Below are 16,840 nucleotides of genomic sequence, written 5' to 3'. Positions count from 1 at the left end.
CTTGGGTATTGATATCCCATATGTCACTAGCTCATGGACTCTTGCCAATTACATGAAAGAAAACATAATTTATGTAAGAACTTACCTGATAAATTCATTTCTTTCATATTGGCAAGAGTCCATGAGGCCCACCCTTTTTATGGTGGTTATGATTTTTTGTATAAAGCACAATTATTTCCAAATTTCCTTTGTTGATGCTTTCTACTCCTTTCTTTATCACCCAACTGCTTGGCTATTCGTTAAACTGAATTGTGGGTGTGGTGAGGGGTGTATTTATAGGCATTTTGAGGTTTGGGAAACTTTGCCCCTCCTGGTAGGATTGTATATCCCATACTAGCTCATTGACTCTTGCCAATATGAAAGAAATGAATTTATCAGATAAGTACTTACATAAATTATGTTATTTCAACTGTCACTGGGGGAAGGGAGTTTTTCTGCCTCAGGATTAAAAACCTAAGGGTAAATCTAAGGCTTCTAACCATTTTCGTTCCTTTCGTCAGAATAAGGAACAAAATTTCAATCTTCCCCCCAAGGAGTCTGCTTCCAATTGGAAGCCTTCCTCAAGTTGGAATAAATCCAAGCCATTTAGGAAACCAAAGTCAGCCCCTAAGTCCGCATGAAGGTGCGGCCCTCATTCCAGCTCAGCTGGTAGGGGGCAGATTAAGGTTTTTCAAGGATTCATGGATAAAATCTGTCCAAAATCAATGGATTCAGAGCATTGTCTCTAAAGGGTATTGAATAGGATTCAGAGTAAGACCTCCTGTGAGAAGATTTTTTCTCTCACGTATCCCAGTAAATCCATTAAAAGCTCAGGCTTTCCTGAAGTGTGTTTCAGACCTGGAGTCTTCAGGGGTAATCATACCAGTTCCTCCTCAGGAACAAGGTTTGGGGTTTTATTCAAATCTATTTATTGTACCAAAGAAGGAAAATTTATTCAGACCAGTTCTGGATCTGAAAAATTTTGAATCGTTATGTAAGAGTACCAACTTTCAAGATGGTGACTATAAGGACTATTCTGCCTTTTGTTCAGCAAGGACATTATATGTCCACAATAGACTTGCAGGATGCATACCTTCATATTCCGATTCATCCAGGACATTATCAGTTTCTGAGATTCTCTTTTCTAAACAAGCATTACCAATTTGTTGCTCTTCCATTTGGCCTAGCAACAGCTCCAAGAATCTTTTCAAAGGTTCTGGGTGCCCTACTCTCTGTAATCAGAGAACAGGGTATTGCGGTGTTTCCTTATTTGGATGATATCTTGGTACTAGCTCAGTCTTTGCGTACTGCAGAATCTCACACGAATCAACTAGTGTTGTTTCTTTGGAAACATGGTTGGAGGATCAATTTACCAAAAGTTTCTTAATTCCTCAGACAAGGGTCACCTTTTTAGGCTTCCAGATAGATTCAGTGTCCATGATTCTGTCTCTAACAGACAAGAGACTTTTAAAATTGGTTGCAGCATGCCGGCACCTTCAGTCTGTCATTCCCTTCAGTGGCTATGTGCATGGAAGTTTTACGTCTCATGACTGAAGCATCGGAACGCAATCCCCTTTGCTCGTTTTCACATGAGACCTCTACAGCTTTGTATGCTGAATCAATGTACGACACTCTCTGACATGGTGGATAGATCACCATCGTTTAGTTCAAGGGGCTTCTTTTGTTCAGCCAACCTGGACTGTGATCAACAACAGATGTGAGTCTTTCAGGTTGGGGAGCTGTTTGGGGATCTCTGACAGCACAAGGGGTTTGGAAATCTCAAGAGGCGAGATTACCAATAAATATTTTAGAACTCCTTGCAATTCTCAGAGCTCTTCAGTTTTGGCCTCTGCTAAAGAGATAACCGTTCATTTGTTTTCAGACAGACAATATCACAACAGTGGCATATGTCAGTCATTGGGGTGGGACTCACAGTCCCCAAGCAAGGAAAAAAGTATCTCGGATACTTGTTTGGGTGGAATCCAGCTCTTGTCTAATCTCTGCGGTGCTTATCCCAGGTGTAGACAATTGGGAGGCGAATTATCTCAGCCGCCAGACTTTACATCCAGAGGAGTGGTCTCTCCATCCAGATGTGTTTTCTTAGATTGTTCAGTTGTGGGGTCTTTCAGAGATAGATCTCATGGCCTCTCATCTAAAGAAACTTCCCAGATACCTGTCCAGGTCCAGGGATGTTCAGGCGGAAGCAGGTGATGCGCTGACACTTCCTTGGTGTTATCATCCTGTTTACATTTTCCTGCCTCTAGTTCTCCTTCCAAGAGTGATCTCCAAAATCATCATGGAACAATCATTTGTGTTGCTGGTGGCTCCAGCATGGCCACACAGGTTTTGGTATGTAAACACATATTTGTGTATATTATGTCACAAAGATTCTGAATATTTGGTATAAGTGTAGGACGTATAAACAGATATGTAATGAATGCGATCTTTGTAAATACAGACCGGAAGTTATTGAACAGGATAGACCGGAAGTAACTTCCGAAGTAAGGAGAAAATTTGGATACACAAATTTTAGGCATAGAACTAAGTGCCTTAGAATTGAAAAACGATACTTTATGGCAATGGTCATTCGAAAATAAGAAGCTTAGCTAACATATTTTTAACGACTAAACAGGAAACAGAATACTGCGCAATCGCTTCCGGTTCATATTTGACAAAAGGGTATAAAAGAGTACCCAGGACAACAGAATCCAGTCTTGAAAAAGGTCTAGTACAGACCGAAACGCGTCGACTGGTGAGTCTTGCTCCTTCTTATTATTTTGGGACTTTACGCTCTGCACTATTGTGTGTTTGTTTTCTATTTTTAGGTACTTTTCGGGTTGGCCGGGCCCCTGACGAAAATATATTTTTACATCACCACTACCTGGTATTATTTCAGGCTGTCATTATTTCACAGGATCTAACAGAATTTATCAGGAACACAACAAACTTTTTATTACAGTGGCCACTGTTTCTTCACCTCTTTTTTCACGTTAGGATTTGTTGGATTGAACATTACTTTCTAAAGGACTGTATTTGTTTTTTGTTTTTTGCTTTTTTGCTTTTTTGCTTTTGTCCTTATTCATCTGTTTGATTGATTTGCATTGGTTGTACATTTTTTTCACGTGATTCACTGATTGTCACACTACTTACACGTGTCACTATTTCAACTAAGATTATATTAGTTCACACCAATTGTGTGTGTGGGACACACACGAAAATTCCTTCTTATATATTTTTTACTGCAAACTAGGTTTAGCATCTGTTTCACCACCTTTAGCAAGGTTTAGCATTTTTTTCTTCTCATATCTTTTGTGCATCACCACTACACACCACATTTTCCAACTAGTCTCTGGGTTGATCGTTACTGCTTTACCAAAGAACACACAGAGATTTTTTGTTTTAGCCCCTAACGAGGCGACCCTCACCTGTAGCAAGGTGACAGAGGATCAACGATCCCATAGAAGGGGGATCGGTCCGCTGAGGCGCTACCAGAAACCTAGGTTTTTACCAATTGTTTTTAGTTTATTTTATTTTAATATGTTCTTTGATTGTAACATGGATCCATGCTTGTATTATTAAATTTTTATTTTTTATATATATATATTTGTTTATCAGTATCTTATTAGCTCTAGACCCAGCCTATTAGGCGCTTTGGATCTTTTATTCAAATTTCTATTCTATTTATTGACTACTAGGAGTCAATACCCAAAGCTAGGGTCACTTTGGGGTAGGCGCTGAGTGTATCACCCACTGTTACCAATTCTCAGAGCTCTTCAGTTTTGGCCTCGGCTAAAGAGAGAACCGTTCATTTGTTTTCAGACAGACAATATCACAACAGTGGCATATGTCAGTCATTGGGGTGGGACTCACAGTCCCCAAGCAAGGAAAAAAGTATCTTGGATACTTGTTTGGGCGGAATCCAGCTCTTGTCTAATCTCTGCGGTGCTTATCCCAGGTGTAGACAATTGGGAGGCGAATTATCTCAGCCGCCAGACTTTACATCCAGAGGAGTGGTCTCTCCATCCAGATGTGTTTTCTTAGATTGTTCAGTTGTGGGGTCTTTCAGAGATAGATCTCATGGCCTCTCATCTAAAGAAACTTCCCAGATACCTGTCCAGGTCCAGGGATGTTCAGGCGGAAGCAGGGGATGCGCTGACACTTCCTTGGTGTTATCATCCTGTTTACATTTTCCTGCCTCTAGTTCTCCTTCCAAGAGTGATCTCCAAAATCATCATGGAACAATCATTTGTGTTGCTGGTGGCTCCAGCATGGCCACACAGGTTTTGGTATGTGGATCTGGTTTGGATGTCCAGTTGCCCGCTTTGGCCACTTCCGTTCGGCCACACCTACTATGTCAAGGTCCATTTTTCCATCAGGATCTCAAATCATTAAATTTGAAGGTATGGAAATTTAACGCTTAGTACCAAGTCATAGAGGTTTCTCTTACTCAGTGATTAATACTATGTTACAAGCTCGTAAATCTGTTTCTAGAAAGATTTATTATAGAGTTTGGAAGACTTACATTTCATGGTGTTCTTCTCATAAATTCTCCTGGCATTCTTTTAGAATTCCTAGAATTCTACAGTTTCTTCAGGACGGTTTGGATAAGGGTTTGTCTGCAAGTTCCTTGAAAGGACAAATCTCCGCTTTATTTCACAGAAAGATTGCTATACTTCCTGATATACATTATTTTGTACAGGCTTTAGTTCTTATTAAGCCTGTTATTTAATCAATTTCTCCTCCTTGGAGTCTTAATTTGGTTCTGACGGCTTTACAGGTTCTTTCATTTGAACCTATGCATTTTTTCGACATTAAACTACTTTCTTAAAAAGTATTGTTCCTTTTGGCCATCTCTTCTGCTAGAAGAGTTTCTGAGTTATCTGCTCTTTCTTGTGAGTCTCCTTTTCTGATTTTTTTCATCAGGATAAGGCAGTTTTGCGGACTTCTTTTTAATTTTTACCTAAGGTTGTGAATTCTAACAACATTAGTAGAGAAATTGTTGTCCCTTCCTTGTGTCCTAATCCTAAGAATTCTTTGGAAAGTTCCTTACATTCTTTGGATGTGATAAGAGCTTTGAAATATTATGTGGAAGCTACTAAAGATTTCAGGAATACTTCCAGTCTATTTGTTTTATTTTCTGGTCCTAGGAAAGGTCAGAAGGCTTCTGCTATTTCCTTGGCTTCTTATTTGAAACTTTTGATTCATCAAGTTTATTTTAAGTCGGGTCAGGCCCCGCCTCAGAGAATTACAGCTCATTCTACTAGATCAGTCTAGTAGAAAGTCTGGGCTTTTAAGAATGAAGCTTCAGGTAATCAGATTTGCAAAGTGGCAACTTGGTCCTCTTTGCATTCATTTACTAAATTCTACCGTTTTGATGTATTTGCTTCTTCGGAAGCAGTTTTTGGTAGAAAAGTTCTTCAGGCAGCTGTTTCAGTTTGATTATTCTACTTTTGATTAAAGTTTTTTTCTTTCAAATGAAATAAACTTATAGTTTAGGTTGTGGGTTAATTTTTTTCAGCAGATTATGGCTGTCTTTATTTTATTCCCTCCCTCTCTAGTGACTCTTGAGTGGAGATCCACATCTTGGGTATTGATATCCAATATGTCACTAGCTCATGGACTCTTGCCAATTACATGAAAGAAAACATAATTTAAGTAAGAACTTATCTGATAAATTCATTTCTTTCATATTGGCAAGAGTCCATGAGGCCCACCCTTTTTTTGGTGGTTATGATTTTTTGTATAAAGCACAATTATTTCCAAATTTCCTTTGTTGATGCTTTCTACTCCTTTCTTTATCACCCCACTGCTTGGCTATTCATTAAACTGAATTGTGGGTGTGGTGAGGGGTGTATTTATAGGCATTTTGAGGTTTGGGAAACTTTGCCCCTCCTGGTAGGATTGTATATCCCATATGTCACTAGCTCATGGACACTTGCCAATAGGAAAGAAATTAATTTATATGGTAAGTTCTTGCATAAATTATGTTTCCTATAACATTATATTTCTTATAACATTATATTTCTTAAAACATTATATTTCCTATAACATTACATTTCTTATAACTTTATATTTCCTTTAACATTATATTTCCTTTAACATTATATTTCCTATAACATTATATTTCTTATAACATTATATTTCCTATTACATTATATTTCTTATAACATTATATTTCCTATAACATTATATTTCATATAACATTATATTTCATATAACATTATATTTCTTATAACATTATATTTCTTATAACATTATATTTCCTATAACATTATATTTCTTATTACATTATATTTCTTATTACATTATATTTCCTATAACATTATATTTCTTATAACATTATATTTCCTATTAAACTATATTTCCTATAACATTATATTTCTTATTACATTATATTTCCTATACCATTATATTTCTTATTACATTATATTTCCTATAACATTATATTTCCTATAACATTATATTTCTTATAACATTATATTTCTTATAACATTATATTTCTTATTACATTATATTTCTTATAACATTATGGCCTAGATTTAGAGTTTTGCGTTAGCCGTCAAATGCAGCGTTAAGGGGTCCTAATGCTGGTTTTGGCCGCCCGCTGGTATTTAGAGTCAGGCAGGAAAGGGTCTACCGCTCACTTCCCTACCGCGATTCCAGGCTACCGCAGATCCCCTTACGCCAATTGCGTATCCTATCTTTTCAATGGGATCTACCTAACGCTGGTATTTGGATTCTTGGGAGAAGTGAGCGGTAGAGCCTCTACCGACAAGACTCCAGCCGCAAAAAAAGTCAGGAGTTAAGAGCTTTATGGGCTAACGCCGAAATATAAAGCTCTTAACTACTGTGCTCTAAAGTACACTAACACCCATAAACTACCTATGTAGCCCTAAACCGAGGCCCCCCCCACATCGCCGCCACTCTAATAAATTTTTTAAACCCTAATCTGCCAACCGGACATCGCCGCCACCTACGTTATACTTATGAACCCCTAATCTGCTGCCCCTAACACCGCCGACCCATATATTATATTTATTAACCCCTAATCTGCCCCCCCCAACGTCGCTGCTACCTAACTACACTTATTAACCCCTAATCTGCCGACCGGACCTCGCCACCACTATAATAAATGTATTAACCCCTAAACCGCCGCACTCCCGCCTCGCAAACACTATAATAAATAGTATTAACCCCTAATCTGCCCTCCCTAACATCGCTGCCACCTACCTACAATTATTAATCCCCTAATCTCCCGCCCGCACCGTTGCCGCTACTATAATAAAGTTATTAACCCCTAAACATAACTCTAACCCTAACCCTAACACCCCTCTAACATAAATATAATTTATATTAAACGAAATAATATTCCTAAAATTAACTAAATTATTCCTATTTAAAACTAAATACTTACCTATAAAATAAACCCTAATATAGCTAAAATATAATTAATAATTACATTGTAGCTATTTTAGGATTTATATTTATTTTACAGGCAACTTTGTATTTATTTTAACTAGGTACAAAAGCTATTAAATAGTTAATAACTATTTAATAGCTACCTAGTTAAAATAAATACAAAATTACCTGTAAAATAAATCCTAACCTACGTTACAATTAAACCTAACACTACACTATCATTAAATTAATTAAATTAATTACCTACAATTACCTACAATTAAATACAATTAAATAAACTATTCTATAATACAAAAAAAAACACTAAATTACAAAAAATAAAAAAGAATTACAAGCAGTTTAAACTAATTACACCTAATCTAAGCCCCCTAATAAAATAAAAAAGCCCCCCAAAATAAAAAATTCCCTACCCTATTCTAAAATACAAAAGTAATCAGCTCTTTTACCAACCCTTAAAAGGACTTTTTGTGGGGCCTTGCCCCAAAGTAATCAGCTCTTTTGCCTGTAAAAAAAAATACAACCCCCCCAACATTAAAACCCACCACCCACATACCCCTACTCTAACCCACCCAAACCCCAATTAAATAAACCTAACACTACCCCCTGAAGATCTCCTTACCTTGAGTCGTCTTCACCCAGCCAGGCCGAAGTCTTCATCCGATGGGGCAGAAGAGGACATCCAGACTGGCAGAAGTCTTCATCCTATCCGGGCAGAAGAGGACTTCCGGACCGGCAGACATCTCCATCCAAGCGTATCTTCTATCTTCATCCATCCGGAGCGGAGCAGAGCCATCTTCTTCCCAGCCGACGCGGATCCATCTTCCTCAACCGACGCCTACTCGCCGAATGAAGGTTCCTTTAAATGACGTCATCCAAGATGGCGTCCCTCGAATTCCAATTGGCTGATAGAATTCTATCAGCCAATCAGAATTAAGGTAAAAAAATCTGATTGGCTGATGCAATCAGCCAATCAGATTGAAGTTCAATCGGATTGGCTGATCCAATCAGCCAATCGTATTGAACTCGCATTCTATTGGCTGATCGGAACAGCCAATAGAATGAGAGTTCAATACGATTGGCTGATTGGATCAGCCAATCGGATTGAAGTTCAATCTGATTGGCTGATTGCCGGTCTGGATGTCCTCTTCTGCCCGGATAGGATGAAGACTTCTGCCGGTCTGACTGTCCTCTTCTGCCCCATCGGATGAAGACTTCAGCCCGGCTGGGTGAAGACGACTCAAGGTGGGGAGATCTTCAGGGGGTTAGTGATAGGTTTTTTTAAGGGGGGTTTGGGTGGGTTAGAGTAGGGGTATGTGGGTGGTGGGTTGTAATGTTGGGGGGGTATTGTATTTTTATTTTCAGGCAAAAGAGCTGATTACTTTGGGGCAAGGCCCTGCAAAAAGCCCTTTTAAGGGCTGGTAAAAGAGCTGATTACTTTTGTATTTTAGAATAGGGTAGGGAATTTTATTTTGGGGGGCTTTTTTATTTTATTAGGGGGCTTAGATTAGGTGTAATTAGTTTAAACTGCTTGTAATTCTTTTTTATTTTTGTAATTTAGTGTTTGTTTTTTTGTTTTATATAATAGTTTATTTAATTGTATGTAATTTATTTAATTAATTTAATGATAGTGTAGTGTTAGGTTTAATTGTAACTTAGGTTAGGATTTATTTTACATGTAATTTTGTATTTATTTTAACTAGGTAGCTATTAAATAGTTATTAACTATTTAATAGCTTTTGTACTTAGTTAAAATAAATACAAAGTTGCCTGTAAAATAAATATAAATCCTAAAATAGCTGCAATGTAATTATTAATTATATTGTAGCTATATTAGGGTTTATTTTATAGGTAAGTATTTAGTTTTAAATAGGAATAATTTAGTTAATTTTAGGAATATTATTTCGTTTAATATAAATTATATTTATGTTAGAGGGGTGTTAGGGTTAGAGTTATGTTTAGGGGTTAATAACTTTATTATTTTAGCAGCGACGGTGCGGGCGGGAGATTAGGGGATTAATAATTGTAGGTAGGTGGCAGCAATGTTAGGGAGGGCAGATTAGGGGTTGCGGGAGTGCGGCGGTTTAGGGGTTAATACATTTATTATAGTGGCGGCGAGGTTCGGTCGGCAGATTAGGGGTTAATAAGTGTAGTTAGGTAGCGGCGACGTTGGGGGGGGGCAGATTAGGGGTTAATAAATATAATATAGGGGTCGGCGGTGTTAGGGGCAGCAGATTAGGGGTTCATAGGTATAATGTAGGTTGCGGCGGTGTCTGGAGCGGAAGATTAGGGGTTAATAATAATATGCAGGGGTCAGCGATAGCGGGGGGCAGATTAGGGGTTAATAAGTGTAAGGTTAGGGGTGTTTAAACTCGGGGTTCATGTTAGGGTGTTAGGTGTAGACATAGAGAGTGTTTCCCCATATGAAACAATGGGGCTACTTTTTTGCAGGTGTTAGGTTTTTTTTCAGCCAGCTCAGCCCCATTGTTTCCTATGGGGATATCGCGTACGAGCATGTTTTCCCAGCTTACCGCTACCGTAAGCAACGCTGGTATTGAGAGTTGAAGTGGAGCTAAGTTAGGCTCAACGCACCCTTTTTTGAGCCTAACCAGCCCTTCAGACAACTCTAAATACCAGCGTTGTTGGAAGGGTGCATTGGGAAAAAAGCAGCGTTAGCTACGCTGCTTTTTACCGACTAAACTCTAAATCTAGCCATATATTTCCTATAACATTATATTTCCTATAACATTATATTTCCTATAACATTATATATCCTATAACATTATATTTCTTATAACATTATATTTCTTATAACATTATATTTCCTATAACATTATATTTCTTATAATATTATATTTCCTATAACATATTTCCTATAACATTGTTTCCTATAACATTATATTTTCTATGACATATTTCCTATAACACTATATTTCCTATAACATTATATTTCCTATAACATATTTCTTATAACATTATATTTCCTATTACATTATATTTCTTATAACGTTATATTTCCTATAACATTATATTTCCTATAACATTATATTTCCTATAACATTATTTCTTATAACCTTATATTTCCTATAACCTTATATTTCCTATGACATTATATTTCCTATAACATTATAATTCTTATAACATTATATTTCCTATAACATTATATTTCCTATAACATTATATTTCTTATAATATTATATTTCCTATAACATATTTCCTATAACATTGTTTCCTATAACATTATATTTCCTATAACATATTTCCTATAACACTATATTTCCTATAAAATTATATTTCCTATAACATATTTCTTATAACATTATATTTACTATAACATTATATTTCCTATGACATTATATTTCCTATAACATTATAATTCTTATAACATTATATTTCCTATAACATTATATTTCTTATAACATTATATTTCCTATAACATTATATTTCCTATAACCTTATATTTCCTATAACATATTTCTTATAACATTATATTTCCTATAACATTATATTTCCTATAACATTATATTTCCTATAACATATTTCCTATAACACTATATTTCCTATAACATTATATTTCCTATAACATATTTCTTATAACATTATATTTCCTATAACATTATATTTCCAATAACATTACATTTCTTATAACTTTATATTTCCTTTAACTTTATATTTCCTATAACATTATATTTCTTATAACATTATATTTCTTATAACATTATATTTCCTATAACATATTTCCTATAACATTATATTTCCTATAACATATTTCCTATAACATTATATTTCCTATAACATTATATTTCTTATAACATTATATTTCCTATAACATTATGTTTCTTATAACATTATATTTCCTATAACATTATATTTCCTATAACATTATATTTCCTATAGCATTATATTTCTTATAACATTATATTTCCTATAACATATTTCTTATAACATTATATTTCCTATAACATTATATTTCTTATAACATTATATTTCTTATAACATTATATTTCCTATAACATTATATTTCCTATAACATTATATTTCCTATAACATTATATTTCTTATAACATTATATTTCCTATAACATTATATTTCCTATAACATTATATATTTCCTATAACATTATATATTTCCTATAACATATATTTCCTATAACATTATATTTCCTATAACATATTTCTTTTAACATTATATGTTTGTTAGCACATGCAGTGATCTACAATAGACAGTGTTGCATTTTTCACATTGCTACAAAGTAACCCTAAGGCACTCTTATACTTTCCTTTTTATATATGTTACTTTTTATATACAAGTAGCTATAATGTTTTGACATTTATTTCACAAACCACTTATTATTTCTAGCACTCTGCACGATCGCACACAGTGGAGCCTTTATGATTTAATTCTTTATAGTTTTAAAAAAATTTTTTTTGATTTTGCACCTTCTGTTGATTTGTGTATAACTTTTTGTTTAATAAGTTTCTCAAGTGCTCTTGCTTATATTTGAATAGAACTGATATAATTTGTTCATCCTGTAACTGCACATGGTCAGACATATTGCCAGGTAATTTATGCATGTTCTGTATAAAGTTACACTTGCATATATAGTACATTTCTACGTCACACTTAAGTCACTCTTCTTATGAAGATGGCGCCCCTACTTTGCACTTTGTATATTTATGCGAGGAGACCACTGGCATGTTGGTGAATAGGAGGGAATTTCTAATGCTCTTCTTCTGTCCTGTAGGGTGGACTCTGAGATGCTGGTGGAGGAGGGGTTCTCTGTGGTCAGCGTTGATGCCAGTGACAAAATGTTAAAATATGCTTTGAAGACAAGATGGAACCGCAGGAAGGAGCCAGCATTTGACAAGTGGGGTGAGTGACCGGAAGGCAAGCCTGTGACTTAGTACTAGATCTTAGACAAATGCCCAAACTCTTTTTTTATGACATGCACACTGAACTCTCTCTGCTGCCACCACCTAAGTTTATTATGTTCTAGATTACAAGTAGAGCACTAATTTAACGTTCTTGGGTGCAGGTTAAATAACCAGCCATTACAAGTGGGTGGATAATGCTACAGCATAAAGTAAGGTCAGTAGGGTGCTGGGTTTATAGGAAGAGGAATTAGTAGCAGGTAAGGTCAGTAGGGTGCTGGGTGTATAGGAAGAGGTATTAGCAGCAGGTAAGGTCAGTAAGGTGCTGGGTGTATAGGAAGAGGTATTAGCAGCAGGTAAGGTCGGTAGGTGCTGGGTGTATAGGAAGAGGTATTAGCAGCAGGTAAGGTCAGTAGTTGCTGGGTGTATAGGAAGAGGTATTAGCAGCAGGTAAGGTCAGTAGGTGCTGGGTGTATAGGAAGAGGTATTAGCAGCAGGTGAGGTCAGTAGGTGCTGGGTGTATAGGAAGAGATATTAGCAGCAGGTATGGTCAGTAGGTGCTGGGTGTATAGGAAGAGGTATTAGCAGCAGGTAAGGTCAGTAGGTGCTGGGTGTATAGGAAGAGGTATTAGCAGCAGGTATGGTCAGTAGGGGCTGGGTGTAGAGGAAGAGGTATTAGCTGCAGGTAAGGTCAGTAGGTGCTGGGTGTATAGGAAGAGGTATTATCAGAATGTAAGGTCAATAGGGTGCTGGGTGTATAGGAAGAGTTATTAGCAGCAGGTAAGGTCAGTAGGTGCTGGGTGTATAGCAAGAGGTATTAGCAGCAGGTAAGGTCAGTAGGTGCTGTGTGTATAGGAAGAGGTATTAGCAGCAGGTAAGGTCAGTAGGTGCTGGGTGTATAGGAAGAGGTATTAGCAGCAGGTAAAGTCAGTAGGTGCTGGGTGTATAGCAAGAGGTATTAGCAGCAGGTAAGGTCAGTAGGTGCTGTGTGTATAGGAAGAGGTATTAGCAGCAGGTAAGGTCAGTAGGTGCTGGGTGTATAGGAAGAGGTATTAGCAGCAGGTAGGGTCAGTAAGTGCTGGGTGTATAGGAAGAGGTATTAGCAGCAGGTAAGGTCAGTAGGTGCTGGGTGTATAGGAAGAGGTATTAGCAGCAGGTAAGGTCAGTAGGTGCTGTGTGTATAGGAAGAGGTATTAGCAGCAGGTAAGGTCAGTAGGTGCTGGGTGTATAGGAAGAGGTATTAGCAGCAGGTAAAGTCAGTAGGTGCTGGGTGTATAGCAAGAGGTATTAGCAGCAGGTAAGGTCAGTAAGTGCTGGGTGTATAGGAAGAGGTATTAGCAGCAGGTAAGGTCAGTAGGTGCTGGGTGTATAGGAAGAGGTATTAGCAGCAGGTAAGGTCAGTAAGTGCTGGGTGTATAGGAAGAGGTATTAGCAGCAGGTGAGGTCAGTAGGTGCTGGGTGTATAGGAAGAGGTATTAGCAGCAGGTAAGGTCAGTAGGTGCTGGCTGTATAGGAAGAGGTATTATCAGCAGGTAAGGTCAGTATGTGCTGGGTGTGTAGGAAGAGGTATTAGCAGCAGGTAAGGTCAGTAGGTGCTGGCTGTATAGGAAGAGGTATTATCAGCAGGTAAGGTCAGTAGGTGCTGGGTGTATAGGAAGAGGTATTAGCAGCAGGTAAGGTCAGTAGGTGCTGGGTGTATAGAAAGAGGTATTAGCAGCAGGTAAGGTCAGTAGGTGCTGGGTGTATAGGAAGAGGTTTTAGCAGCAGGTAAGGTCAGTAGGTGCTGGGTGTATAAGAAGAGGTATTAGCAGCAGGTAAAGTTAGTAGGTGCTGGGTGTATAGGAAGAGGTATTAGCAGCAGGTAAGGTCAGTAGGTGCTGGGTGTATAGGAAGAGGAATTAGCAGCAGGTAAGGTCTGTAGGTGCTGGGTGTATAGGAAGAGGTATTAGCAGCAGGTATGGTCAGTAGGTGCTGGGTGTATAGGAAGAGGTATTAGCAGCAGGTAAGGTCAGTAGGTGCTGGGTTTATAGGAAGAGGTATTAGCAGCAGGTAAGGTCAGTAGGTGCTGGGTGTATAGGAAGAGGTATTAGCAGCAGGTAAGGTCAGTAGGTGCTGGGTGTATAGGAAGAGGTATTAGCAGCAGGTAAGGTCAGTAGGTGCTGAGTGTATATGAAGAAGTATTAGCAGCAGGTAAGGTCAGTAGGTGCTGGGTGTATAGGAAGAGGTATTAGCAGCAGGTAAGGTCAGTAGGTGCTGGGTGTATAAGAAGAGGTATTAGCAGCAGGTAAAGTTAGTAGGTGCTGGGTGTATAGGAAGAGTTATTAGCAGCAGGTGAGGTCAGTAGGTGCTGGGTGTATAGGAAGAGGTATTAGCAGCAGGTGAGGTCAGTAGGTGCTGGGTGTATAGGAAGAGGTATTAGCAGCAGGTAAGGTCAGTAGGTGCTGGGTGTATAGGAAGAGGTATTATCAGCAGGTAAGGTCAGTAGGTGCTGGATGTATAGGAAGAGATATTAGCAGCAGGTAAGGTCAGTTGGTGCTGGGTGTATAGGAAGAGGTATCGGCAGCAGGTAAGGTCAGTAGGTGCTGGGTGTATAGGAAGAGGTATTAGCAGCAGGTAAGGTCAGTAGGTGCTGGGTGTATAGGAAGAGGAATTAGCAGCAGGTAAGGTCTGTAGGTGCTGGGTGTATAGGAAGAGGTATTAGCAGTAGGTAAGGTCAGTAGGTGCTGGGTGTATAGGAAGAGGTATTAGCAGCAGGTAAGGTCAGTAGGTGCTGGGTATATAGGAAGAGGTATTATCAGAATGTAAGGTCAATAGGGTGCTGGGTGTATAGAAAGAGGTATTAGCAGCAGGTAAAGTCAGTAGGTGCTGGGTGTATAGCAAGAGGTATTAGCAGCAGGTCAGGTCAGTAGGTGCTGGGTGTATAGGAAGAAGTATTAGCAGCAGGTAAGGTCAGTAGGTGCTGGGTGTATAGGAAGAGGTATTAGCAGCAGGTAAGGTCAGTAGGTGCTGAGTGTATATGAAGAAGTATTAGCAGCAGGTAAGGTCAGTAGGTGCTGGTGTATAGGAAGAGGTATTAGCAGCAGGTAAGGTCAGTAGGTGCAGGGTGTATAGGAAGAGGTATTAGCAGCAGGTAAGGTCAGTAGGTGCTGGGTGTATAGGAAAAGGTATTAGCAGCAGGTAAGGTCAGTAGGTGCTGGGTGTATAGGAAGAGGTATTAGCATCAGGTAAGGTCAGTAGGTGCTGGGTGTATAGGAAGAGGTATTAGCAGCAGGTAAGATCAGTAGTTGCTGGGTGTACAGGAAGAGGTATTAGCAGCAGGTAAGGTCAGTAGGTGCTGGGTCTATAGGAAGAGGTATTAGCAGCAGGTAAGGTCAGTAGGTGCTGGGTGTATAGGTAGAGGTATTAGCAGTAGGTAAGGTCAGTAGGTGCTGGGTGTATAGGAAGAGGTATTAGCAGCAGGTAAGGTCAGTAGGTGCAGGGTATATAGGAAGAGGTATTAGCAGCAGGTAAGGTCAGTAGGTGCTGGGTGTATAGGAAGAGGTATTAGCAGCAGGTAAGGTCAGTAGGTGCTGGGTGTATAGGAAGAGGTATTAGCAGCAGTTAAGGTCAGTAGGTGCTGGGTGTATAGGAAGAGGTATTAGCAGCAGGTAAGGTCAGTAGGTGCTGGGTGTATAGGAAGAGGTATTAGCAGCAGGTAAGGTCAGTAGATGCTGGGTGTATAGGAAGAGGTATTAGCAGCAGGTAAGGTCAGTAGGTGCTGGGTGTATAGGAAGAGGTATTAGCAGCAGGTAAGGTCAGTAGGTGCTGGGTGTATAGGAAGAGGTATTAGCAGCAGGTAAGGTCAGTAGGTGCTGAGTGTATATGAAGAAGTATTAGCAGCAGGTAAGGTCAGTAGGTGCTGGGTGTATAGGAAGAGTTATTAGCAGCAGGTAAGGTCAGTAGGTGCTGGGTGTATAGGAAGAGGTATTAGCAGCAGGTAAGGTCAGTAGGTGCTGGGTGTATAGGGAGAGGTATTAGCAACAGGTAAGATCAGTAGGTGCTGGGTATATAGGAAGAGGTATTAGCAGCAGGTAAGGTCAGTAGGTGCTGGGTGTATAGGAAGAGGTATTAGCAGCAGGTAAGGTCAGTCGGTGCTGGGTGTATAGGAAGAGGTATTAGCAGCAGGTAAGGTCAGTAGGTGCTGGGTGTATAGGAAGAGGTATCAGCAGCAGGTAAGGTCAGTAGGTGCTGGGTGTATAGGAAGAGGTATTAGCAGCAGGTAAGGTCAGTAGGTGCTGGGTGTATAGGAAGAGGTATTAGCAGCAGGTAAGGTCAGTAGGTACTGGGTGTATAGGAAGAGTTATTAGCAGCAGGTAAGGTCAGTAGGTGCTGGGTGTATAGGAAGAGGTATTAGCAGCAGGTAAGGTCAGTAGGTGCTGGGTGTATAGGGAGAGGTATTAGCAACAGGTAAGATCAGTAGGTGCTGGGTATATAGGAAGAGGTATTAGCAGCAGGTAAGGTCAGTAGGTGCTGGGTGTATAGGAAGAGGTATTAGCAGCAGGTAAGGTCAGTCGGTGCTGGGTGTATAGGAAGAG

At 38.8% G+C, this 16,840-nt stretch overlaps 1 protein-coding gene across 1 annotated transcript in view; it reads left to right on the top strand.

Annotated features, from left to right (window-relative positions):
* Positions 1 to 16,840, top strand: part of GNMT (glycine N-methyltransferase) — a 126,495-nt gene that overhangs the window by 26,743 nt on the left and 82,912 nt on the right. Inside the window, exon 2 of the mRNA XM_053712790.1 lies at positions 12,140 to 12,267. Coding sequence (XP_053568765.1) covers positions 12,140 to 12,267 — 128 coding nt within the window. The remainder of the gene's footprint in view (positions 1 to 12,139; positions 12,268 to 16,840) is intronic.

The sequence above is a fragment of the Bombina bombina genome, chromosome 4 (assembly GCF_027579735.1).
Source record: "Bombina bombina isolate aBomBom1 chromosome 4, aBomBom1.pri, whole genome shotgun sequence".
In the NCBI taxonomy this organism is placed as follows: domain Eukaryota; kingdom Metazoa; phylum Chordata; class Amphibia; order Anura; family Bombinatoridae; genus Bombina; species Bombina bombina.
Note: the sequence above shows the minus strand (reverse complement) of the source record. Positions and strands in the feature narration are given on the sequence as shown.